Below are 27955 nucleotides of genomic sequence, written 5' to 3' on the forward strand. Positions count from 1 at the left end.
TGTATGAAGAGAAATTTAATAGAAGGCAGTAAAAAAGACAATAAATAAAAATGTTTTATCTAGTTGGTAAAAAAGAAAACAGTTTCCAGCCTTGTAAAATAACAAAAGCATGGTTTTTTTGTAGTAGTTACAGTGTTAATGTGCTGCAGTTTGTTTACAATAGTGCAATATAATAGATACAGTAGTTAGAATTAGCTACAAAGAATATACTAAATCTGCCACAACCCGAGCATTGGACACATACAACACATTTGGAGTGACAGCAGTTCAAATCCAGTCAAAAGAGGACTTATAGCACACATAATGCAAACATGAATTAAGTTATCAGACTGTACTGCAGGGTGGTGGGGATGGACGAAGGCAGTGCTGATAAACATGACGTGACTGCAGCGCTTTGCAAGAGAATTTCACAGTTTAAAAACAGTTCAACATCCCGTCCTGCCTTTTCCCCCCACTACAATAATCCTTTTTCCTTCCAGAACCGCTCCCACAGTTCGTTCCTGCTGGACTGGAGAATGATCCCACCTCCGCTCCTTAATGAATTCTTATAACGAGAGATGGGCAGATATAAACGAGACAACTTGAGGAAGAAGGAATGCTAGTTATTTGGTCTGTTGATAACAAAAGAAAACTCCCTGGGACTATTTAATAACCAAGTCTGGCAGTGACTACTTCCAAGCATAGTTGAGAAAAAAAATTAAATAATGCCTAGACCCAAAACAGACAAACTACAGCCTCTTCAAAAGCAAACACTAGAAGAAAAAAAGATTACCAAAAACAGATAAGCTTGCTCACGCACAACCTCTCCCAACCAAACAATTTGGATACAAAATGTGTTTGGCGGCTCTGGTCCTGCAAAAAGTTTAAACCTGATCAAGCTCAGAGAGATTACTGTAAGGAGACCACTTTTTAAAGATTGGTATAAAACGCTGACATGTCAGAGCCTCGCTCCGAATGTCGGTGTTTACAGTGCAGATAACCTTCCAGTCTAAACAGCCAAGGTTTTCTCCTACAGAGGTGTGACAGTGGTGGTGATGGGGGAGAGAGGTGACAAGTGTGTGTGTGTGTGTGTGTGTGTGTGTGTGGTGGCAGTATTGGTGGGTTGTCTGGGTAAAATAACGAGCTAGAGGAAGAGGACGGTGCGTGTGTGCTTGTGACAGTTGCTGAGCAATCAATGGGGTGTGGGGGGGGGGGGGGGACCAGACGGGATGAGATGCGGCTAATTTCTAAAGCTTGTTTTTCTGTGTCGTTATCCAGTTGGCTGCGCTTCAACAGTCGACTCTGCGGAGACTGGACCTACTAAAGGAGTTCCTGCGAGAGAAAAGCAAAGCAAGACAATACAGAGGGTTTTACTTGAAGTGTTTTGGTTTATTGTGCAGAAAACTTGCAGCATTGAGGTCTAATAATTAGTGTAAGTCTAATGGAATAATGAGTTCTGTGATATCTTGAATTATTGTTTATTTTTAAAAGGGAGTGAAAGCTGTGAACATTGTCTTTTTGTGGTGCCCCACTAAATGCCTGTGTGACTTTAATTGAGTATGTACTTTCAATGAATAAGAATGAGGTAAACCACCTCATTAGTGTATGCCTCCACGTAACATCTATCTACCTGAGCAGGAAAGGGACGACGCTCTCCCTCTGTGTGTGTTGTAATCCGAGCTTCTTTGTGCTTCGTTTATGTAGCCGGTCGGGCCGTGTGTGCATACTGTGGATATGAGTCCCAGTGTGTGTGCCACAGTGGTTAGCTCACGGCCACCGCTATGCACAGCACTGATTCGTCGATTAGACTGTCAGCACTGTTTGCACCTTCAGCACTGTTGCCATCATTAGCTGTTAACATCTTTAGCTGTGAGCTGCCTGTTCAGCTGTAGCCATGTTAAGAGCCATGTGGAAGCAATAGATATGCTCTGAATTTGCACCTTTAAGTGATTATTCGTCATTATTAAAAGGATCACTCTGGCAGGTGCTGTTGACTGTAGCTCTGTCTTTCATTATGAAACAGAGCTGATGCCAAAAGCAGATGAAAACTAAAAACATATGCTGATAGTTTCCATAGCCGAGCAGGCTTTAATACTTCAAGAGCTGCACCAACTTCTCTACACAAATATATGTAAAATCATTGAGAAATGTGACTGTTTTCAAGTCCCCATGAGCCTGTGAACTGGAGTACGATAAAGTTTGGTTTCAAGTTGCTCTTGTTGGAGAAATAGCATGAGCTCATTGTGTGTGTTTCTGTGCGCAGGCGTGTGTGTTATTGTCTCAAGTTACCGTTGTGTTTGCGTAGCCTGGGCTGGCAGGGTTCGGTAGAGCTGGGGGATCTTGCGGTTGATGAGAGGACCCAGAGCTTCTTTCAGTTTATTGTAGTTCCTCTCCAACTCTCTGTGGTACTCCTTCTGATCTGGTCCAATCAGGGATTTATTCTTCCTCAGGGCATCCTCACACCTGCATGAAAAAAAGAGCAGAGAAGACGGCGGGAGTTGAGGTTTTGTATTTATTGGTTACACAGCAGTCTGCCAGTGGGATGTGGGACGTGTCATCACCTCTTAGTGAAGTCTTTAAAGCAGAGGCGCAGTTTGTTGTGATGGCGAAACAGCTTTGGATCATCAGGAATGTCGGAGAGAAAGACCTGCGCCACCTCGAGGGGGCCCTGTGCGGGGGAGAAACTGTTACGCATCTGCTGAGGAATGCCTGTCACTGCTCGTCTGACCCAGACTTTGAATCCAATTTGAATGGAATTAATAATCAAGGAGGATGTGGGATCTGGACTTTTTAAAATGCGTTATGGTTGTACATCAGCGGTTGCAAGTATCTAAAAACAGGAACCTGGTTGACTGTGGTGCCCACAGAGCCCTGCAGCACCATCTGCAGCATCTTGGCGTCTGAAGGTTCTTGGTTTGTCGCGAAGGCGAGCTCCTGAGTCTTCTTCTGCATATCCTCTATGGCCACCTCCATGGGGACAAGAATGATCTTGGAGAACCAAAGAAAGAAGAAACGTTTGACTTCCTTTCTTAAAAAAACAGACCCAAATATCCCCCCAGGGCAGAAACCCACCTCTTCCTTGTGGATGACGTTGATGCGCGTCTTGATGTAAGGGAAAGCGTGAGAAGTCGTGAGGATGCTTTTGCGCTTGTACTGCTCGTTCAGGTCGCCGTGGGCTCTGCCGTCCAGAGTGAAGGGAGTGCAGTACATGAACGTGCGCAGGTTGTAGTTCTTGTCAAAGTAGGTGATTCTTTCCTTCAGCTCGTATGTGTCGAAGAATGGTTCGACGTAGGTGATCTGGAGGTAGGCCTGACACAAGCACAACCTGTCATCAGTACACTTGAGTTGCATTTTCAACCAGATCCAATCTTTCTGCCAAAACTGTTCAAATTCACATTTGAAGGGACGCATAGCTGGCATCGGTGCCAACAGATCTGGGCCCTGAAACGGCTCTTCTGTCAACTAAGTTTAATAAACTAAGTAAGATGTGTGACAATAAGAGGACTGTCCTGAAATACCACCACTCAGCACTTCCACGCAATGTTAATAACGTGTGTTTTCATTAAATCAGAGTCCTGATTTATGAAACATGACAAATGCATCAGAAGAACCAAGTGAATTGTAAAAAGTCGGTTTGATAAGTAAATTTACATTTGATATGAATGATGAAGAGGCAAATAAAGTCTTCAACTGCTTCCTGCTTTTGGAGGAAAACGAACATATTGTTAAATCTAACGCAAACAAGCCAACCGGTAAACAATATGACTGTTGTCATGTATGGGATTTAACACCACATTTTAACCCAGATCTGACTAAGAAAAATTATGTATGTGTGTACACGTCTCATCAAAAAAATATATTTGGGTCACATTTGCTTGAAATGTGAACAAAGCCTTATACATTTTGCAAATCTATATTGATTACTGTATTTGTACTATATATATATACACACACACACACACACATATACACACACACACGTTACCTTGTTGGGATCCATTTTGTTTTTATCGACTGGGTTGGAGTCCTTGATAATTTCCACCATGTCGTCCCCAAACCTCTCGGAGTAGAACTCCTGTGCAATGAAGAGATTGTCATCTTTAGAAATGTGATCCACGAAAATCCCTAACGACACCTTTATTATCATCCTGCGTAGTAAACATGCCTCGAGTCTGTGGGAGATCTCAGCTAGTTTGGTGATTGATGGCTCCTTGTAGACAAACTCTTGTTCATCCAGGTCTCCAAACCGGCAGCCATAGAAACCCACGCGGAAGTAGGTCCCAAACATTCTCTAAGCACTGAAAACGGGACACAAAATGTAGACGGTTTAAGAGTGCACAGGTAGAGTGAATTAATATTAGCTGACTTTATTTGACACAGTCCATATTTGATCTTCTTAGCAGCCTACAATAATGTCTAGGTTAAAGGAGAGACTTGTCGTTTTATTACATAGAAATTGTCTTTATATCTATCAATTCACTCATATGTTTTACACTGTGTTTCATGTTTTTCAAGTCAATCTTTTTTTATAGGAGGTACAAAAAGCTCTCTTGTTACTATTTTAAGATGACGTCATATCGAGTAATAGAAGAGAAATGTGAAATGTAGTTTCACCACAGAAGGAAGGTGGAAAAAAAGGGATGGAAACTGTTTTGCAACAGCGACTCGACTTTGTCAAAGTGTGAAAGCAAGTTGGGTGTCACTCACCAGTAACATGTTCAAGCAGGAGGAGAGAAGAGGAAGAAAGAAAACATCGTCAATACAAATGAAAAAGAACTGCTAAAGTAGTTTTACAGTAAATGTAATATACTCAATATAAAGAAATGTACGTGTTACCTCCCATCCTGAACTCTGGAAAAGTTGAGAGAAAAAAAAAAGAGATGACATTAGGAGGAATACAGGATGAAGTTGATTTGCTGGTGATTGCAGGGACAAACTGTCAACTCACTTGGTTGTAGACTTTGTTGAAGGCGTCCTGCAGCTTCCCGTGGACAGTGGCCAGCTTTTTGAAGTCTCTGTTGGCTTCATGGACGGGCAGAAGAATCTTGTACACTTCATTTATGGCCTCGTACATGGCGGCCTGGGGTTAGAGCACAACAGAAAGCCAGTTTTACACATGCCACCCCCGATCACCCGACACTCCTTCAGCCATGTTAATTCTGTAACCTCGAGCTGCGCTAACATTCAATCGGCCGCCATGTGGTTGGAGAATATGAGTCGTACCATGTTAAAAGAGGCAGCTGCTTGCTCCAGGAGGCCCACCAGACCGGACTCGCTAAAGTACTTCCCGGCACAAATCCCTTCCTCCTCTGGAGACAGGACGTCATCGGATACGGCTGACTCTTCCAAAACGTTGGAGGAAATATTCTGAGGGAAAAACATTTTTATTAAACACGTGAATCGTTTTACAATCACAGGTTTTAGTCTTAGTGGTCTACATTCTTCCGTACAGCCGTCACCATATTAAACAGCATGCACTGACCTGAAATGTCACACAACCAATCGGCAGGTAGCGGCAATCCTCCAGCATGTTGAGGTATTCTGCCACCAGCGCTGCGCTGTGGACCAGACAGTGGGCGGCTTCAGCATGGTTCCCTCTCGCCGAGTGTTTTCCTGCCATATTCTGGAGCCACGTCAGGCGCAGGTCCGGGGAGTTCTGGTAGCCCTTTGCAATCCTGAAAAAAATAAAATCAATGAAATATCAGATTATATTTGTGACACTTTCTTGTTGTAAACAAGGCCGCGTCAATGTGCGTCACAGTACCTGTACATCAGGTCAATGAGCATCTCTGGATCCTGCTGATGCTCTTTCATCTTAACAGTGTCAGTGAGAATCATGTGCAGGTTGAACACCAGATCCTGGACCTGCAGTTACAAAAGAGCAACGCAGCACACATTAGTGTATACGTCTTATCCACTCGAGCAGCTCCAGGAGGAGACTTACATACCTGCTCTGGGAAGGGCGTGTCACGCAGCTCCAGGTCCTCTTCAGCGTACGTCAGGATCGTCTTGAGCGAGCGACGGAGATGCTCCTCATTGAAGTTTTGCGACGTTCCCACCAGTGACGACAGGGACATTGTGACCTGCATCTTCACTCGAGCAAAGTTCTGGTCCGGGGATAAAAATAACGACAGATTGTGACTAACAATATTATTAAAAAGGGAAAGTAAAGAGCATTAAAAAAACAAATCTACAGTGCAAAGGCAGAATCCAGCCTTACGTTTCCTATCTCAAAGTTCTGCCTCATGAGCAGGTAAAGGGAGGCGGAGGCGTGACTTCTGACCGAGCCGACACTGCTGCTGCAGTGACGCAGGAGACGCAGGCACAGGTCCGCACAAAGCTCTGTGTCCTCTTCAAACAGCATCTCTGGGAACTACAGACACAAACAGACACTCACTTTGCATACTACTGACACAAATATATTAAGTATGATTTACTATTCATTTCTTTAAAGTTAAAGTTATTTGTATACTGGTGAAAGTCAATATTAACTACGACCACAAAATGACCAGTTACTATGTTATCTTGAGTTCTTCTTCACAAACACATGAATCTTTCCTAAAACCTTCCTACTTAAAGTCTCATGGATGCGCGCTACTCGTCTGAAGTGTTTTAAATAGGAAGGTTTTATCAAAGATGTGTTTGAGATGCATATGACGGGATAAATGACACTTGGTGTGAGATTTGTTTTGATATAGTTTTGTTTCCCTTAAAAAGCATTTCAATGAATCAGTAGGTGTGAGACAGCGAGTACAACTCAGAAGAGAAATTACACTGAGTGACTATGACAATATTATAATAGAGATGTTTCACTTGTGTACCTTGAAGACCAGAGCACGCTGTGTAGTGAAGCAGTGCTGCAGGAAGAGGGCGCTCTGGTTGCCTGCCATGCTGTGGAGGAGAACTCTCAACACTCCTCCCAGAACACTTTCCTTTAGCTCTGATGCCACCACAGTCTGACAGAGACACACAGTGAGTTAGAGCAAGGTGCGCCTACATAAAAGGAAAAGCACTGTGTGTGTGTGATGATGATGATGATTGCTTTACCTTGACTACAATTTCCAGTGTGTCCAGTACGATCAGAGAGGCCTCAGTGGCTAAGTTTCCATCAACCACAGACTCCTGCTCCACCTCAGCTTTAGTCCTGCAAGAGTTGTTTTTTCACATCTATCAGTATCACATTCAAGCACTATTTAGATGAATAGACAGCCTATTATACCATGTGTATAATTTGATTGTAATCCAGTATTTTCATTAATGTAAACATACTTGTCGACTCGGTCTGTATTTTGTCTCCAGTGAGTGACATTCTTCCTCCACCTGACATTCTCCTGGCTGCCGTAAGGACTCCTTTCTGGTTGAGTAAAGAAATCACAATTTCCATGAACACAAACTTATGAACACCTCACACACATTACTGGCTGCCCTCATGCTACTTACCTCTGCAGCGGCGGACCATCTCCTGACGAGCCCCAATGGTGCCCAGTATGGCCTCCTCCAGTCGGGCCTTCATGTCCTGAGACTTTTTAAACGTCAGGCTGTTGATCCTCTCCAGAGCCTTTCTCCCCTACGACAACCAACAATCATCACAGGACAGGGACAAGAAACTAAAAGACATCAGGGGAAAACTAATTTTAAACAACAAATTTCAATTTCATCAAAAACTAAAAATGAGAAGGAGCTACCTGTATATGTACAACAGTTACAACCTACAAAGAAACTACAGAGCATGGGCATATGTGAGAAAGTTAAACACACAAATAGAAGTAGAAGTAGAAGTACACAGGTATGTAGGCTGCGTACATTTGGGAATGCAGGTGAATACAGCTGTCCATGTGTGCAGATGTGTTACACCTGTATACCTTATGTGGAAAGGTACACATGGATATATCTACTCCTCAAAGTGAAGATGAAGGACTGAAAGTGTTCGTGAGGAATGCGTTAAAACAAAACTACATCACACTGCAGTACTGGTAACTCAAGACTGGTGTAGCTCTGGCATGTTCAAATTAGACATCTGTACTTTGGTGTTGACTCCGATGGGTGTGGCAGTGGTTTGTTGTACCTTGTATTCAAAGCAGGAGACACAGAGATGCAGCAGGTCCAGCAGGCGGTTGATTTGCAGAACGGATAAATCGGACACCCAGCGCTCCAGGAGAGCAGCATCGGCATTCTTCAGAACCCACAGGAAACTCACCAGCAGAGTCCTGCTGCACTCGGCGGACAGAGAGCTGGACTGGCGCCCGACCTGGTGAAGACAAACACACAAATCCGGTGCCAGTCTTTTAATCAGATGCGTACAAAATGGCTGATTACAGATAGATATATATATATATATATATATATATATATATATATACATACATACATACATACACACACACACAGTATATATTATATAGATATATAAAGGAGAAGGACAGATAGACACCTAAAGGCTAAGAGGAGCAGCTGTACTTCAGAAAAGAACAGCAACAAGGGAGGAATGCAAATGATTTCTGAGTGAGTGTCTGTGTGGAGCTGCAGAGAGGCCAGAGAGTGAACGCCTCCCACACAGAGGCTGATCTGTGACCTGTTAGTCTGTAGGGCCCGGGGGAACAGCCTGACCCCTGCCGCTATCACTCACCACTGTGGGCAGCGCAAACGGGTTGGCTTTGACATGCGGCAAAGGGGAGCCGGCAATCGCCATGGCAACAGACTGACTGATCGTGTTGCCACTGTCTGGGTCAGTATCGTCGACGTGGGCTGAGGCATGGCGGCACCAAGCAGGCGAGGAGTCTAGAAAGAAATAAGAAGAGAGCTCTCCAATAATACTGGAAATAAAACCATTGTGTAAATGAAATAGATGTGCGGAGGAGGTGGATAGCCATAAAAAAAAAAAATTGCAGTGGGTTGCATATATGTTGTGCTGACCGGAGAAGTCGTGGAGCTGATGCAACGTCTCCATGACGATGGGGATGAGCGGTAGGTAGAGCTGAGCGATGTGGGCTCTGACCTGAGGGTCGGTGTAACGAGGGTCTGCGTCATGGCTGCACAGCAGGGAGTGAACAGCACTGATGGCCTTTTTATGAAGGAAGAAAACCCTGTGGGTCCAAAATTAAAGTGTATCAGCACTTTTGGTGTGTTTCTCACTGCACACATGTACTTAAAATGGTGCTATATTGTATTTCATATTAAAGTTCAACCTCTGAAGATGCCTATGGGGAAACCGAACGACACTCCTGACTCTTATACGTGGAAAAAGTAAAACCTACCCTTCTCCATCAGGATCAAGGATGAGAGAGAGCTCAGTAAGCAGCAGTCCAGACAGGAAGTGCTGCTGGCGGAAAGGGACGGACAGCTCAAACATGGTGGCCACACCCTGGTCTTGCACCATACTGGAAAACGCTGAACTCTGTTAATGCAAAAAAAATCGATAGAAGGTAGAAGATGAAGTAGAAGAATATGATATCAAAACATCAGCCTTTTAAATCAGTGATATGCTTCCTCCAGTACCTGTGAGGTGGTGGAGGAGGTGGAGGGGGAGGGGGAGGCTGGAGGGCTGAGAGTGGAGCACGGCAGGTTGAGGACGACGTAGTGCTCGTGGCTGCAGACGATACGAGTGAAGTCCACCCTCAGGGCATTCAGGGAGCTGGGGCTCTGCGCCGTGTGAAGCTTGTTGGCAATCTGTTCAAAACAGTGTGTTTGAGTCAGTAAAAGCCGTTTTAAAATGTGTGTGTGTGGGAGCGTTGGGATTTAAAGTGTTTGGTACGAAAGGCAAACGGGGAGGGAAGTAAAAGCCACCTGTTTGTAGTAGGAGCGGATGAGGTTGAACACAAAGCCCCGGTCCATGAGAGACAGCAGGTCATTCAGGAAGAAGGCCAGACTGCTATTCAGCCTCTCCACAAGCTCCACATCCTGAGAGAAAGAAGAGACAGGAAAGAGCAACATATGATTACATGAAAGAGAAGATATCAGAAGACAAACAGACATATTGGGTTATTCAAATTAAAGATACCAGTAACGGATCAAACTTTCTTTTGGACAAACACTTTAAAAAAAAAAAAACAGCCTGTGGCCATCTTTTATTACTCAATACTTAAGTTTGTTTAAAACAAATGGACTTTCAGACATTGTCGTGTGGATTGTGGGCTTCTTACCTTGTGGTATCGATTGGCGATGTCGGCACTGATGGCGCACACAAGTGCAGCGATGTCGTCCACAAAGCGGTCTGGGAAACGCTGGCGCCTGGCAACATCCAATTTGGAGGTCAGGAATAAGTGATGGGTCATGCTCTTTGTCTAGAGGACAGAGTAAATAAGAAGTTCACTTTATGAAAATATTACCTATCCAGCTTTAATAATGGTCTCATAGTATGTGTGCTTTGAGGCTTGTTTTTCTCTGAAAAGGGATAGTTTGGATGTTTTTAAGTGGCTTTGTATGAGGTACTTAGTGTATTAGCTACAGTAGATAGCGGCGGGCACGCCCCTAGTTTTGAGAAACCGACAGGAGTACCCGAACGGGAGCAAAGGAATGCAATACTGTGGACGAGAGCGGCAGCAAAAACAGACCTAAAAAAGAATCAATACCAGTTTAAGTGTAATATTTTCATTTACCTTGACGTCAGACAGCCACTTTCCACCGGACTCGCAGGTCTACCGCTGTCTCGATTGGTTACTTTGTTTGTGCCATTGTGTAACTTTGGTGTTTTATAAGATTTGTTGGAATTCTCCAGTTACACAGTAACACAAAAACCAACTAACCAATCCAAGCAACGGTACACCAGCAACTCCGGGCAATTAGTTTCTTTACAAAAGAAAGGGCTGTCTGAAGGTGAAGCAGTGAAAATCTTCTAAATATAACTCAAAATTAAATAGATTTTTTTAAGTGTCAAAAATATGTTAGCAGTATATTACTTTTTCTCCATACTGGGGGCGTGCCAACCGCCATCTACTGTAGCAAAAACACTGACTCTGGATTAAGTACCTGATACAACCCCACTTCAAAACGGTAATAAAGTGTTGCAACATGAACATAAATGTACACAGACATGCTCACCATAATCTGGAAGAAAAACCAGGCCTGCTGCAGCGCCGCCTCCCTCACCGCGGTGGTGCTGACCACCCACTGCAACGCCAGCTCCTCGTGGAGCAGCTTCACGTGAACCAACACAGAGCTAATCTTAGTTTACATGAGCGAACCATTTCAGAAAACAGATGAACTATTAAGATTAAACTGGTGTGTTTTTGTTTGTTATTACGAGATGAAAGATGTGAACGGTTGCTGTGATTTGTAAAAAGATAACAGTGAAACTGTTTGATAGTTATTCAGTTTCTAATGCAGGTTAAAATAAATAAATAAAAAAGGTTTTATTAAAATTATTCATAGCAATAGTAATAATCATTCATCAGTAAATCTGCCTGAGGTTCAGGCCTGACATTTTCAGACAAAAGAATATTAAATCAGTGTATCAACAACCAGCTGACAGAAAGACACGACTGATGAAATGCCATGGTGATTAGTGTTCATGACACGGAAAGTTGATGAACGTTAGGAGGTCAAAATGTGTTGTGAAGTTGTTGTGGAGAGCGACACTTTTACAGTTTTACCTTCTTGGTAATCTGCCTTGTGGGAACTGAAAACAAGGCCACGCTGTCCAGATAGGCAGACATGCGATTGCAGCTGCGGTCGTTTGCCTGACACAGAGTTGGCGGTGAGGTGAACAGAGATGAGGACAAAGTGATGTGAAAAAGGGATGAATGGGAAATGGATGGTTGGCCAGAGAACCCTCTATGAACTCTGGTATGAAATCTGATGAGCTCCCAGGCAGAGATTATGTCTCTCAAACACAGCAGATGTGGTCGGTTAGTCGGCGGTGAGAGGATGAATTATGAAACGGACGGACAAGTTGCAAAAAGGTGTGACGGGCAGGACATGGCTGGCAGAGTGAGAGGCAGACGGAAACGGACAGAACCTTTGAGAACTGAGGGAGGAAAAGACCCACGAGAGTTGATCAGAGACGGTGGAGGATGGAGGTGGTGAGGTAGTGAAGGTGAGGAGGAGGAGGAGGAGGAGGGATTTGGCACCTGCTTGAGCTCACAGCTGGAGTTGGGGTTTCGGCGTAGCACAGATCTGGAGCCCCCGGGGGCATAAGCAGAGTTTACCCAGGAGTGGGAGCGGTCAATACCCTGCCGTAAGCCACCAGAGACGCACACAAAAACACACAAACACACAGTGCGGCAAGAGGCGAGGGCACAGTGAGTAAAGGGGAGGCAATTACCACACAAGACAATTTTAAGGGATAAAACTGGGGAGAAACAAAAGTAAGGGAGTGTATACAAGTGAAGCTTGAGTCAGGGGAGAACAAAGAAACTGAAGGAAACACAAGGTACAGAGGCACAAAGCATAATTGAATCTTTGACAGCAGCATCATTAACCGTTGGCCCAAAGTTATTGGTCAACCTGAGCTTATTGAATCTGCTGTGAAGAGCCAAACACAAAAGCAATAACAGAATAAAACAAAGTGGGAATATGTCACAAGTGGAACCATAAAAAACAAAGACTTGATTAATCTAGCAGGATTATAAATGGAGTATAACAAGACTCATTATTTAAAATTGAACAGTAATGCTGGACAAAATAAAATTAGACGATTTGCCAGTGACATTAATCTGCACATTAAACAACAAACTCCTATGAGGGAACTTGTCAGACCATATGCTTTATAGATTTCTCACAAAACAAGACAGCGGCCAAGAAATGCATCATTTTAAGAACAGTAAAACTGAATATTAACAATGTAATTGCTTTCATGACTTTCATTTGGCTGTACCAAATGTCTTCTTTCTTCTTTTTTTTTTTTTTACATTTAACATTTCTATTGAGGATTACCCTTAAAAAAGTATAAAACAGAATCCTCAATTTGAATAAAATGATTCTTCAGATTAAACAAACTTGCATCTTTAATTAACATAATTCAGACTTCCACACACATTAATTACTGCAATAGTTGTATAGTTTTTATGAGAGCAACACATTTTGAAAGACAGCTGCAGCTCACCTTGCCCGCTATGATCCTCTGCACCTCTTCATCAGGAGACACTGGGGTGGTGGCTAAGTCCGGGTTGGAGTTGCTGATGCTCTTGGAGCGGGACAGGTGGAGGCTGCTCGGCCGGACTGTCGTTCTCGATAAAGTGGCGTATTGCATCGGCATCTCGTAGGACTGCGTGCCGGCTTGTCATGAAAACGGACAAACGGGAACGTCACATGGTGAAATAACAGCAAGTAAACATCCAGGTGCCCAATCGAATGAATGCCGGTGGTCCGGAGAAAATCTCCCTCTTTCTACTTCTCAGACACAGACTGCACACTTCAGATTGGTGACTCACCTGTCGGGGGTACTGCAGGTTCGGCGGTTGGCACGCGGAAGCAGAAGTGGATGTAGGACGCCAGCAGGTTGTTGCGGCCGTGTTGGTCCTGGTTCCCCTCCAGGTTCTTGTGGATCTGGTTGACCAATAAAGCCATAGCTTCAAACGCAGCCCGGCCCAGGTTCACTGTGGATACATCGAGAGTGAGAGCAGCAAGATAAAAAACTATGACTGGGAATCTTTTTTTTAATTAAATATATTATTACATATTATTGTTTAAAAATGTATACATTTGTATGATATTGCCACCTAGCATATCTTATCCCTTGTGTGTCACTGAAGTTGAAAACAATAAAGATTTGGATCTAAAGTAAGTAAATGGAAAAAGTCCTGTTGCTGAAATCATCATGAATATTATTACTAATTTAAAAACCCGGCTGTCAACAGGCTGAAAATCAATCAGTGTGCTCTAGTCCTTTTCCGTTGAAAGTAATATTAATCATCATCATGTTATCACGTTATGAATTAGCATTTCATCCTTTGCTTGTAGAAGTGCACTTCCCATCCCAAATGTCTGTCCTTCAGAACCCACTCACCAATTTGGCCCGCAATGACCGGTGGGTAGACGATGAGCTGAATGAGCTTGTTGAGCAGCTGGTGCAGGAAGCGGACGCAGGTATCCAGCAGAGCCCCCCTCACTGCAGCCATGCTGGCCTTCAGCTCCCCCTCCATGTTCGCCTCGGTAATGATGACGTCCTTCAGGCGGAAGGGGAAGGAGTACTCCTCCAGAACATACACTAGAGTGAAGAACTTATCCAGGTGGGGGTCCTACAGCCAACAACAGAATCACAATCAAGTATCACTCCACCTGGATAACCTGGGAGAATTTCAGCTTCGTAACAACGTTTCCAATACAAGTTTTTATGAAACATTTTTATTGAGAATTGAGGAAAACTATGAATGCTCAATCAAACAGTCAAATTTCAGTTATTTATTTCAGTCAAATGCAATTCAAAATGCTTCACAAATGATTGACGATATGAAAACAAGACGAAAATGGAGATGAAGAAACCCCCTAACTAAATAAATATATAGATATAAATAAAGCTACAGCACTGAATAAAGTGATCATGGTTAAACAGTAAAAAGTAAAATTAGAGATAAATAAAATATATATTAATAATAAAACCATTGCATAAAAACACATGCCACTGTATGCAGTCTGACTTAATAATAAAGAAGAATGAAAATCATAACATTCAAAAAACACAAATAGACAATATGTTCACAACCAATCCACAAACAAATAACACAAAACAAACTCCAATAAAGGTTTTCAAAGCAAAAGCAGAAGCTATAGAATAAAAGTTGCATTTGTGTACCTGAGTATGAACCGAGGAGGCCGCCGTCACCTCGACATTGAACACCGCTTTGTGATTATCCACCCACTTCATGCCTGGGAGCTGAACCTGCCGCACAGTGACATCCAACTCATTTAACACACATCTCAAAAAGGAGTAGGCAATGGAAGGCAAACCGATACCAACACAATCCCTTGAGACGCACTCACGTCAGGGGTGAGGACAGAGTAGCTCGGTGGGAGCTTTTCCACCGACACGGGCAGACTGAAGGAGCCGGTGCGCAGTCGGCCGTGCTGCATCAGAGGGATCCACTGCAGGCGGAGAGAGAGGGAGACACGCGATCGCTCACCAATGCCAAGACAACAGAAGGAGCTACAAGACGAGTCGCTGTGTGGGTGGAAGTATTCGACGTGGGCCAGCTAAAGGATGACTACTCACGGTGTAGCCCACAGGGGTCTCCAGAGGAGTGTTCTGTTTGGGCTGGCAGCTGATGTGGAAGAAGGTGAACAGCAGGTGGTGGTTGTCTGTCAGATTGGCAGGAATCTTCATTTTCATCTCCTCATAGAACTCAGGAGACCTTTTGAGTAAAGAGTTAAACACGATGTTTAAAAGGATGACAGAGTTGGACAGACTCCATTGGAAGGGCAATGGGGGAGGTAGGCGTACTTGTCATGGTAGATGATGGGAGTGTACGCGTCCTGCATGAACTCTGCACAACTCGACTTCCCAAAGATGACCTGGTCAAACGGCAGAGTATTAATATAGTTAAATATCGTACAGGAGGAAGACCTTTGATTGTGATCAGAGTGTAATTATTATTGTCTTTTATCAGATATGATACAATATATAATTTAAAAAAACTAATAAATAAAATTACCTAAATTATAGCATTACTAATAATCACTAAACATTCTGATCATTTCATGATTTGGTAACGGCCAAGCAAGGGAATAGAAAATAAAGAAATGTTGAGTAGAGGGAAGTAAGCAATCATTATTGATTGATTCATTCATATTGAATAATATCTGCAGTTAAAATAATTTTAAATGAACAGACTTAGATTTTAAAGTCGCGTTAGACTTGAAGGTGACTGTAAAAGACTGCAGTGTGTTCTGAATAAATTAAGCATGTGGACAAAAGAAGAGAAATGGATTATTTTGGAGAAGTTGTTGAAGAAGTTTCTTTCCCTCTGTGCTAAAAAAAAAAAAATACTCTTCCAAGAAGTTGTAATATACTATTTCGCAGCCTCGAGCTGTGTTTTGAGTTTCATTTCATCCAGTCACTTATTATCCTCGTCTGCGACTCACCGGCAAAGCTTGACTGGGGTCCTCTCCCGCCATGAACTGAACCTTCACAGCGATGTTCCTCACTGAGCCCTGACGGCTGCTGAAGTTCAGACTTTGTGGGTAAACATAGAGCAAGTTTCTGAAAGGCAAAAGGATGCAAGGCAGAGAATGAGAGAGAGAAAAAAAAATTTAGTCCTTAATGAGTCAAAGAGTGTTGGATAATTGCACTTAAATGACAATCAGAATCATAACATACTAGTGGAAGGGAGACACCTTCTCCCTTTCAGATTGTAATTAACCTCACAGCCTACAAAAGCATATCAGTCTTCTTCTAAGAAGAAGAAAAAAGAGATAAAGAAAGTCATGTTTGCATGTGGGAAGAGTGTGACACAGTATTCGGATTGGCGAATGTCACCTCAACTCCCGTCCAAGATAAACACTCGAGGCAACAGCTTAGTTTATCTGAGTGTCGAGAGGCCATAACGGACCACTAAATCACATCTCTTTGAAATAACATTACATAATAATACACAGATGATACCGCTCATACATTATATTTCTGTATTTAACACAAGAGTGTCGTATGTATTTTTGTGTAGCTCATATGCGTTTGTGTCCTAAAAGACTAAATGAGTCTCTCAAGAGTTAAATTCAAAGCAGGGTCACTGAGACTAAGTTCACGGACAACACCTGTGATGGAACCACAGCTGAGCTAATGTTTTACTATGGTATTGCATGTACACATCCAATATAAGAAGCACAGCCCACCCTCCTAGTTCATCATCCTGCTAACATCTGCAATAGACAAATACAGAATTTGTTTCCCCACTCTCTCATTTTTTGGGGGGATTTTACATCAAACTGGTATGATGAAGACGATCTGGGGCCTGTGCTTGCTTTGTTTGGCCGGGGGTTTAAGAGCGGCTCATGCAGGTCCCATCAGGAAGACCGGCAAGATGGAAGACGGGGCTGCGCCACAGGAAGAAGTCAACGTGCTCATGTTTGGGGTCATACAGTTAAGCGAATCCATTAACTACGTTTATGAAACCATTGAGGCCAAGATCGCCAAAATCAGCCAGACTTTGAGGAGCCATGAGGGGACTCTCCAAAAGCTGGGGAGGGAGACTGAGCGGGCCGCGGAAGTGGAGAAGCAAATTCAAGAAGTGATGCAGTTGCTACAGGTAAGAAAACACACAAGTATGTAAACAACGGATTCCTCTCGCGCTGTTCAATAGCTGTGTTATTACGAGAGAGATATCCACTGAGACTTACAATCAAACTAACAGATCTAAGAAGGGACAACCGGCAGGAGAGAGATAGAGGCAGTATGCCAAGTATGTAAAATCTGATTAAACCTCTGCTTCTCAGCTCTCAAGAGAAAAAACTGCTGAAGAGACATAACAACCCAACTATATGCCGATATGTCGAAAACCCAAAGTAACTATTCTTGCTTTGGCGTCTCACTCTTCTTCTTTTGTCAGACCTATAATCATCATTTGATTCGTTAATGTTGTTCCCTGATGTATATGGATGCATGTTTCTCTTTCATCTGAGATAAGAGAGCGAGGGTGTCATTAGAAAGCTGCGTGTCACACTGTGGGGCCGGCAGCTGCCAGCTGCTGTGGGATTGGTTGTTGGGGGAAGAGGATAATACGGACAGATGCTCTTTTGACAGGCCCAGATGGCCAAGCAACAGGCTCAGACCAAGATGGCTAAAGACAGGCTGGGCCGCATGGAGCAGGAAGAGGCGGAGCTGAAAACCAAAGTGAAGAAGCTGGAGCTGTATCTCAACACCAACATGAGCATCAAGGAGCTGCAGGTAACAGAAAGCCGACGGTCCCTGCACAGTTGAAACACCCTCACTCTTACACCAGCCGGCCAATATTGGCTTTGGGTTCATGCACAAGCACACAGTGCCGTCACATGTTTGAACACCAGTCAGTGATTTGTTGACACAGTTACTTTAACTATATTCCTATTTTTAGGAGCGAGCAGAGGAGCAATCCAACATCTTGAAAGATTTACAGTATTTCACAGAGTTCCAAAAAGAGAATATTGAGACTCAGAATAAGAAGCTCTCCGAACTCAAGAAGATGGTAAGACACTTATCAAGAAAAGAATATCATGTACAGTTTTTAACCACTATTTTTTTATGGAATTCAATTTACCGTTTTATTTCTCTCTTCCAGAGTGACGCTATGACATACACCACTGAGGTCTCAGAGTCTACGCAGCTCTGAATGAGTCAAGTCCATCCAGACTTCAACTAACGTCTCTGCACTCCCTTCCAACCCTGCGATGAATGCTAAAGAGCTACTACAAAGTTATTTTAGTAGTGTTATGATTATGTCCTTGTTGTTGTGGCTCTCATCTATCTTATGTGTTTTTTAATGTCTTTTAGTTGTCTTGACTTTGCTACACTAAGTAAACTTTGTTTTTCAAGAGAGCCATTTAAATAAATCTGTTAAATTATTAAATGTTGTAAAGATGTGCAATATGTAAATACATAAACAGAAAAGAAACATAAAGATAATGGCTTGTTTTTTGTATTTGTACATGTCATTATTGTCTTAACACTGCAGACTAAAGTGAGGGCAGAACAACAAATCAATGTGCAATCAAGAAATATATATATATTTGTTCTATGAGTCAATTTACACAGTGTGACCATACATTCCGATGTGAGGTCCTGGGACAGGGATGTCGTATGTGTACAGATTGTAAAGCCCTCTGAGGCAAATTTGTAATTTGTGATATTGGGCTATTCAAAATAAAGTGAATTGAATACGTGTGTGTGTGTGATATGGGATCACTCACCTGTAGGTGGTGTGTGGCGTATAGACGTAGCGAGCCGGGAACTCCAGCACGTCTTTGGTTGGGCGAACACGCAGGTCAGGGTACGGCTTCACGTGAAGCAGCTCTGGTGACAAACAGTAATGAGGCGAGTCCGGGGCTGGAGAGATGTCAATCTTTAACTGGGCTGAGGGACAAAAATCACAAACCATCCATTAAAATGTCTACATGAATACAGTTTCCCATACATGCCCCTGGCTATGTGAGCATCATGCGTTCACCTGTGACAGGCCTCAGGCGTCGCAGAACAGAGGACGGTCTGCGCATATCTGCCAGGTACTTATAGAGGTCCTCATCACTCAGTCTGTCCCCCTCCTTCACGGACACAAACGGAAGAGCACAGCTTGTTTTTGGTATTACAAAAGTCTCATTGTCATACAGCTGGTACTTTTAAAATACATAGAGCTTTACTAAAATTTTTATGTTTTCAATCAATGGTCAAGCGAATTTTACGTGAACCTGAGAAATGTGGCAGAAAAATAAACGTGTATTGGGCTTGATTCCATCAACGGATTTGAAGGCGGATAAACTCTGTTGCAATTTAGTCTGGTCCGAAGTCTGTGATGAAAGCTTCACATGGCTGTAATCCACCAGTATACAGAGTGGAAGAAGTAGGGCAAGTCGCCTTAGCCGACTGACCCATGTACGAGACGTCTTCAAGGATTTGTTTCACTAGGCTACGTTTTAATTGTTCTTTTATGTCAGCTCGTATCGACTGTCCAGAGACAAACGCAGGTATGTGTGCGTTATGGGAATGTCCGTGACGACACTGGCAGCAGAAACAGCAGAGTTAACAATTCGCGACGTCAGAATTTATTCAGCGAAGGCGTTTTCATAATCCATGAAGAGCAACAACTCTATTTTCATGAAGGCAAACCTCAAGCGAGCTTTTCAGCGCAATAAGAGAACGTTGTATCGAATGTTGCTGTTTGAATAGAGCTTTTCTTATTAGTCGGCCATACTTCAAAAATATGTGAAAGGAAACACAACTTGTGTTCTCTATATATTTAGTTAGCCATCTGTTTGGTTGTTTTTGCCTTTAGGAGTGACAATACTCAGCTTTATGAGTAAAATGATTTGTCCACATTACGTCACACATCTCAGTCAGAGTAAGTGCAACAACATGAACCACCACATGAGTCATAAATCTGACCTGTTTAAAGAAGTTGGTGACGGTCAATGTTGCTGGACGGAAAGTGGCAAAGTTACACATCTCATCCCCCACACTCATCCGCTCGAAGCCCTTCTTCTTCCTCTCATTCCAAGTTCCATGACCTTTTCGCTCTGGCGGGAAGAGAATTCATATCATATAGTAGCAAGACATGTGCATCACTGCTACTTTTGCAAAGAAATGTTGTGACTGTAACCAGTGAAATGCTCTCTGTACATGCACGTGTGACACTGTGTACGTTTGAAGAGGTGTTAGAGGTCAGCAGTACCAGAGTCAGAGTCGGGGTCCGACCGATCCAGACCTCCCACACTGCTGACGATGTTGAGAAGGTGAATGGCCGTCCAGGCAAAAGGCATGCGGAAATGGCCAAGGCGACTGCATGACTGCTCCGCCTGCAGACGCAGCTTCTCCAGCTTCTCCTTGTGCTGAGGCAGGACGAAGAACGGGCAAGGTAGAGGAAGAAATTAAAATATAAAAGAAAGGCTTAAAATATCTGCAGCGGCCATCAGAGTTGACCCGGACTACAGACGATGGTAAATATTGCAGCTACCCAGACAGAATTGAGTAATAAAAAAGGCTCCAGGTGCAAGCAGGTCGCCGGCCCCGAGCATTGAAACAGTCAAACACAGTTTTGGCTTCATTACCTTGGAGGAATCTGACTCTTTCATGACCATGTAGGGTTCACAGCATTCTCCAATGTCTCCTTGTTGAAGGACTTTCTCAAGCTGAAATACATGGAAACTATTGTCAATACATTAAAGCACATCTTTTATTACATACTAATAATTATTATTATTTTTTAAATGTGTTAAGTAGAGCTTAAAATGGCATATAAAAGGGCAAGTGAACTTCTTTATGAGCAAACATAATTTTATTCAATTAACATTGTCATTCTTCTGAGTAAAAGGGTTCTCACAGTACCTTAATCACCAAGAAGATGTCAGCAGAAGGGTATGTGATGGAGAAAATGGCAGAACGTGCCAATGTCGAAATGGCCATGTGGGGTGTGTGGGGTTTAAGAAGCCCTTTCATCTGATCCGAGTTCAGGTCAAAGTAGAAATTCTCAGAGATCTGTTGGAGGGAAGATTGAGATAAGCGGGAAACAGCAGAAGGAGGGGAAGGAAAGATGATCATGGAGATGCACCTCGAGGGGTTTTAATTCAGTTTGAACTCAGTGATCTAAACCGCAAGACCACTTAGATCCTTTTTGAGACGAGGGAAATTCAATTAGTTAGGCATGAGCTCAGCATTACGTAAGCGGCTTCACGAAGCGGTCATTGGAAGAATACTTATTTTATTAAATTACAAAAAACATGTGCTGGAACAAAATACTAAAACTAAATACCTTTTTCTTTTCTTTGACATCATACAATGCAAGTGTTCCAAAAATTGGCTCAATTTCTATTTCAAACCTGAAACACACAAAAAAAAGAGAATTATTTCTCATAATGAATCACAGCGTTACGACATAAATGTCAGTTATTATATTCCAAATGTTACTCACTTCAGAGACAGACACTTGACCATGATTCTCTGGCCACAGTGTTCCTTGGGCACTTCAGGGACAGTGCATCTCTCTACTGCTTCATCCTGACAAAGACACACACACACACACACACACACACACACACACACACACACACACACACAGCATAACATTGACACAGATGTCATGACAACGTAGCGGCAGAGAGAGAGAGAGACAGACAGACAGTGTGTACTCAGTTATAGAGGAAGAAGGATGGCGCGAGTAAAGGAGAACATAGAGGCGAGAAAAGCAAACCATTGTGTAGACATTCACTTTAAGGCAATATTCAATAATGTTGCCCTGAGCTGAACAAATGGAAACTACCTCTACCAAGCAGGTGTTCTTTAAGTAGTGATCTCTGAGACTAAGTTACAATTACTCTGTGTTGTTATGGGATATGGGTACACACACCTCACTCATTACATATGTGGCCTGTGCTGTGGGAGAGCATTACTGCTCATTTTCCCCCTAAGATGACTAAGCCTGATATTATACTTCATATAAACCAGTGATCAACGTTACTTAATTATATTATAGTTACTTATCTGTAGTCAGTGTGTCCCTTTGGTGAATCAGAACTAACACCAAAGTCACATAGGAACAAAAAAAAAAACTAATTGATCAAGGTAGTGGTAGGCGTGCTCTCTCAGGTAGAATGAGGAGTCTGGTGGCTTTGAAGAGAGCATGGATAACAGGTTCAGTTCCCAGTCGGAAAGAGACGTCTGATCGCAAGTAAAAAAAAAAATTTGAAATACAGTGTTTCTAAAATACATTTTGCCCCCGTCCACAGCAGTACATTGCTTTGTTCCCGTGCTGCTCCTCCAAACTAGTGGTGTGTCGACCGTCATCTACTACAGCTAACACACGGACTATAGATATAAAGTGCCTCATAAAACACCATTTAAAAAAAAAATCTCAAACTATGCCTTTAACGAGGCCTGTTCCACAACAGAGGCAGCTCCAGGATGGGTTACTACAAACCTCGTCAGGGGGCAGGTACAGGCCCAGCAGGTCGCTGTGGCGCCCCTGCAGGCGTGCCTCGGTATTGCGGCGGTCCATGTCCTCTGCAGCTGCACGCTCCAGCACAGATGGCAGGAGAGCGTCCGGGGAGGAATTCTTCAGGTCAAAGATACTGGAGGCCCAGCTGCCCCGAGGGGTCTCATCGAGGCTGACGGACCGCCGCTTTGCATCATCCTGAAGCACAGAGGAGTGAGGCAGAGGATGAGGTCATGTGTTTTGTTGTTTTTTTCTTCCAGAGAATGTCACCTTTAAGTGCTCACTGCAGATGTTATAGAAGCACAAGGAGAATATGCTACAGATCCCATTACCTGATTGAATATGACTCATATAGAGACTGCGTAATGGGCAGAGTATATACATTTATCCATTACTCATTCTCCTTATGATCGACTCGCTGAGCAGAGCACTACTCATACTGACTTCCTCATCATAATGAGACACATGCTTCACTTGCTGGCTATTCTCCACATCTCTTTGTCCAGGTATTGTATTATATGATGATGATGATGATGATGATGATGATGAAGCCTCTAAGCTTTCACTCGTGGCCACACTGTTTGTACAGTAGATTAGTTTAATGAACCCTGAGTCCTTGGAACATCAGCTACCTGGTCGTCATGGCGATCAGCAGCTGCAGCCTCATCCAGCTCAAAGGTCTGTTTGACCAGCCCTCGCTGCCTCTCCCTCTGTCGCTCGGAGTTGTGAGGGGCGTGTGTGGTGCTGTAGCGCTGATATCTACAGAAAATCCGAAAAAAAAGAACGTTGGCCCGGTAATAATGTAACTGTCAATCACGTGAACAGGGAACAGGGAAAAGTGGTGCACATTATTAAAAAGAGATGAAGCGTCTACTTGAGGTTAATTCAGCTGGTACCACAACTGACACCACTTACTTTCTTTGAATGACGAGCCAGTCATCTGTGTAGACTGCCAAGGCATCTCTCACTCTGGGATCCAGGGAGCTACATAGAGAAACACATGAATAATTGAGCAAAGCAAGCTTTTAATATTTATGTTCGTTCCACGTCGCAGACAGAAAGGCTTTGTTCCCATCTGAAGTGATGTTTGTCCTCCATTACAGTCGTATTAATCCTCTGTGTGTGGTAGTGTAAAGACCACAGAGGGACGTGTGGTACAGTGTGAAGGTTATGTTGGCCATTAGCAGTTGGACTCACTCCTCCTCCTCAGGCAGGGGGGGCTCCAGCGTAGTGCACTCTTTGTCCAGCGGGAGGAGCTCCAGGTCATCCAGGGGGAACTCCACTAGCTGCCTGAGTGGGCCGGGCTCCACCCCAGGAGCATGACTGCTCACATACTCCTCAAAATCCACCGGCTCAACCACCTCCGTCAGGGGCAACTGTCAATCAACATTAGACTATTATGTACCAATAACTATCACATGGCCATAGTGACACATCCTCATCTGATGAGGAGGATCAGAAGGACTTACAAGGTGCAGGGAAAGGATGCAGGATGCCATGACGATGGACAGATACAGAATATTACACATTTATACATGATACAAAATACAGAAATTAGAATGATCAATGTCAAGTAATTAAGAAAAGTGTTTGTCTCTCACTAAACTCACAGTGTCAAAAACTGTATTAAAAAGGACATATTATATAACATACATTTGGGTATCTGGAGTGCTAATCAACCCACAGACGACAGCTGCTTGGATCAGAAAATATGTCATTCAACAAGCCATTTAGATTTGGCTCATTAGTATATACAGAGTATCTCCACCCACGGCTTGAAAACTACCTTTACAAAGTTGCAACATAACTAGCCATAAGTTTAATGTTGAATTTGAATTAGGGGTGTTGCTATATATATATATATATATATATATATATATATATATATATATATATATATATCATCATTAGCATTCAAATTAAAATGTTGATTTCAAGTTGATAATAGACATATTGTGTAAATTATCCAGCAACCTCCTAAATTCGGTTTTGTAACAGTTATGGTTACAGACTGTCTCCACCTCCCGACACTCGCATTTGAATGTCGCTCCAGTTTCAGTTCTCATTTGTTAAAAATCTTGATTTATGTTACGGTAGACAAATCTGACACAGACATGACTGCTAGCAGAAGAGAATGAATGCAAAACCACTTAGTGTTAAATAATTATAGTTTAACACATTATCTGTGCAATATTAGCCTAAACCCCATGTTCACCTCAACTCTCTTATGGTGAATATCTAGACTGCACTTAGTTTAACAGTCTCTATTCAACAACCTGTGACTGTTTCTGGTTCCCAGTGGAGTCCAGACAGTATTCTTTCATTTCTGCCAGACTACTTCAGAGCTCTACGGTCATCCTTGTGGGACAACAGGGGATTTTCCAAAAACACGGCGTCTTATAAAACTTACTCATGAGCATGAGCATCAAAGCAGAACCTTGCCCGGCTGTTGGAACAACACAGGTGAGCAGAGAGCAGGTATATCATGTTTCAGAACCTCCTCCCCTCATGCCTGCTGTCAACACCAATTAAACGTACACTCATCTGCACTTCTTGCATCTAAACTTAAATTCACAAAGTTACACCCAAAAAACCTCTGGAGCTTTCGACCTACTGCTTTCTGGCAGGTTAAACACAAGGTGACTCACGGGCTGGTGTGCGCCTCCTCGTTTCTTGGTCAGCTGAGGAGAGCCATAGTCTCTGGACACTTGTTTTTCTGACCTCGGCAGCTACCGTCCTGAACAAGAGAAGGATGTCAAAGGTGTTGTCAGCTTCGCTCACAGGGAACAAAGGCACAAGTTACAGACATGAAAAACTGTCTGTAAAAATCATTTTAAACGGTCAAGATGCGTGGCGTTCCTCAAGATAAATAAATATGAAGAAACTGATTTCGGTGGATCCCAAAATCTCATGATCATGTCAAATGTTTGCATGGCCCACTTAAAAATTAAAAAATAAACTACCGTTAAAGAAACCGGGCCTCTTTATATTACAATAATGGCGACATCTGCATATATACACACAATTATTTTCAAATGTATGCTGCTCATTTAAATGTTTCAGAGTGCAAAGCAGAAGTGTTCAGCTTCTGGTTCTCGTAGCGAGGCTGAAGACCAGCAGCTGTTCTGAATAGAGACTCAAGCGGATCTCACAGAGGAGGTGGCGAGCTGGCTCCAGGGAGCAGGCACAGAGCCAGAGCTCTGTCCAAGGCCTTCATGGACTAACGGCAAATGGGAGGCTTAAAGAAAGACAAAGCAGGAAAAACAATCCTGTCACAGATACAGCGAGCAACTGCTCCTCTAGAACCGCAAAATGCCCGTTTCGCTCATATAGACAGCTGCAAAGGCTTCCAACATTCCCCAAACCGTGGTCGTCATGATTACATTGCTCGGGTTTCTGACTCGATGCCGTCGGTACACACGGACGGTGAGGCAGCAAAGAGGCCCTATGACCTCTACTCCCATCCCTGAGGAATAGCAAGAGTCACCGATGATGACGACATGGCATTTCTTATTGCACGTTTCAATTTGAGTGTTTGCTACATCCACAAAAGATGTGGAAACAGTTTCTGCAGCCTTCAATCTAAAACAGGAAAAAGGAAAGCTATCGACCGCAAGGGCAATAACCAGAACACCCCTTTCCTCCCTTTCCTGCATCCGGCACTAAACAATGGTCCCGGTCCCACTAAGAAGAGGACGGGCGGGACTTGGGGAATGCGGAGGGAGACTGTTCGATGACACTAATATCTCTATAGGATGTTTTAATGGCGGGTATATAAACAAACTGACAGGTTACCAATAGTGTAATAATACACTAATCAAAATCAAAACCAACTTGTGATGGAGCCCAAAGTTTATATTATATAAACTGACATGATGTCAGCAATGTTTTCACTGGGGTGAGACAATATTCACTTGCAGGATAATCAAAACAATCTGTCATCACGTTTGTTTTTCTGGAGAAGCTGTCAGATACTGCAAGGCGTGACTTTAACTGAGAGACAGGGGGATTTAGTGCACAAACGGGCACACCCATGGAGAAAGAAATCAAGGTTTGGAGGATTCGCCCCCCCCCCCCCCCCCCCCCCACCATTAATACAAAAATATATACACATGTGTATCTATTACAGCCCTTGGGTGCAAATACTTCCATACACACCAGTGTTGTTGAGGCTAGTCAAAGAGACCGTTGACAGATGTGACATGCCTGTTAGGTTTCTCCTGGAATCTGATCAATATTTATTCAGTATACACACACTAGATTGAAGTTCACGCAGTGTCAGGCTACTACCTACGTTACACATTTGTATGAAGAGGGAAAACCAGTTTACAACATGTGGAAACAGGTTGCTACAATAATACTGCGAGGCGTTCACACGACTCGCGAACGAAACATCACAATTAATGTGACTTTATGACACATTTGGCGGTGGTACTCCCAACTGACGAATCTGGGTCATTTGGATTAGCGCTCAGCGCGACAATTATATCCTTAAGTGGCTCAATCATTGTTGGTGACAAAGCTCCTACGATGCTACGTTGACACGGACAGAAAAAACAGGCGGCTGAACTCTTCAAAGAGTCCGAGAGCACTTGCCGATCGCGCGCACTGCTTCACTAAAAGCTGCGTTCAGGTACCGCAGGTTCCGTTGTGGTTCTACTGGCCCGGTTTAAGCTCCGCGGTACCTTTCTAATCCTAGCATGCTTGTGGCTATGTGTGTCCAGCGGGTCACTCTCACGCACAGCGAGCGGCACAACTGGAGGAACAATAACTTCTGTTGCGGTCTCACCGGTTGATTTTATGAGCAAACGCCCTCCTTTCGCTCGCTGTAGATGTCATGTCGGGTCCCCATGTGAAGAAGCTCTTCAAAGTAAAACTGAAAGAGCTCTGCTCCTCCTGAGCGTTTGGCTAAGTCCCCGGTCTTGTGCGGGGATGCGGTCTCTCTCAGACTGCTTCCTTCTCCACGCTGGGACTGGGCACGGATCCCTCCTTGTTCCTCCTAGCGGATAGGAGCTGAACCGCGGCCGTCCGCGTCAAACCCGCCATGACATATCCGGTTACACTTCAAAATAAAATAGAAAATAAAAAATAGCATATATTTATAGCATATATTTCAAGGCCTCTTTTAATATAAATGTATCAATGTCAAATGAGTGTATTCATATAGTTTAATGTTAGTGGTCAGTGTAATATTTTACTTTACTTCCGGTCTTACTATTCGTCCCCACTATTTGAACAGCTTGTGGCTGTATCAACCATCTGTCCGTGAAGTAAACTCACACGACCGGTTCACGGCGACGTGTTAATGGCGCATAGCCACACAAGTTTAGGGTTTCACTTCTGTTTAAAATATGGGAAGAATGACAAAAGAAGTTTCAAGCCACGGCTGCGTTACTCTCTCATTGTCCCTGCTTTAGAGGTTATTTCTTTACTTT

The 27955-nt window shown here is 43.3% G+C and overlaps 2 protein-coding genes across 2 annotated transcripts; one reads left to right on the top strand and one right to left on the bottom strand.

Moving 5' to 3' along the window:
- On the bottom strand, positions 1-27501 carry LOC117734674 (dedicator of cytokinesis protein 7-like). The gene is given in 51 exon segments (XM_034538908.1): positions 1-1311; positions 2269-2442; positions 2541-2647; positions 2824-2967; positions 3052-3288; positions 3965-4054; positions 4145-4270; positions 4816-4830; positions 4928-5059; positions 5203-5346; positions 5462-5654; positions 5744-5844; positions 5928-6086; positions 6200-6352; positions 6801-6935; positions 7027-7123; positions 7249-7333; positions 7420-7546; positions 8045-8227; positions 8606-8757; positions 8893-9062; positions 9234-9373; positions 9475-9645; positions 9763-9876; positions 10119-10259; positions 11017-11112; positions 11568-11654; positions 12045-12146; positions 13019-13191; positions 13347-13511; positions 13922-14153; positions 14708-14794; positions 14896-14997; positions 15125-15263; positions 15353-15423; positions 15994-16111; positions 18790-18952; positions 19047-19140; positions 19979-20109; positions 20265-20421; positions 20641-20721; positions 20918-21067; positions 21342-21408; positions 21501-21586; positions 22506-22718; positions 23153-23279; positions 23436-23504; positions 23718-23896; positions 25169-25234; positions 25236-25257; positions 27310-27501. Coding segments are annotated over 51 exon segments (6360 nt in total). The 5' UTR covers positions 27360-27501; the 3' UTR covers positions 1-1268.
- Positions 16929-18212, top strand: si:dkey-114l24.2 (uncharacterized protein LOC107990273 homolog). Its single transcript, XM_034538490.1, has 4 exons — positions 16929-17153; positions 17648-17791; positions 17958-18068; positions 18162-18212. The coding sequence occupies exons 1-4, from the start codon at positions 16929-16931 to the stop codon at positions 18210-18212; spliced, it is 531 nt and encodes a 176-aa protein (XP_034394381.1).
- Positions 27502-27955: the final 454 nt, after the last annotated feature.

Source organism: Cyclopterus lumpus, chromosome 8 (assembly GCF_009769545.1).
Source record: "Cyclopterus lumpus isolate fCycLum1 chromosome 8, fCycLum1.pri, whole genome shotgun sequence".
NCBI classification, from domain to species: Eukaryota; Metazoa; Chordata; class Actinopteri; order Perciformes; family Cyclopteridae; genus Cyclopterus; species Cyclopterus lumpus.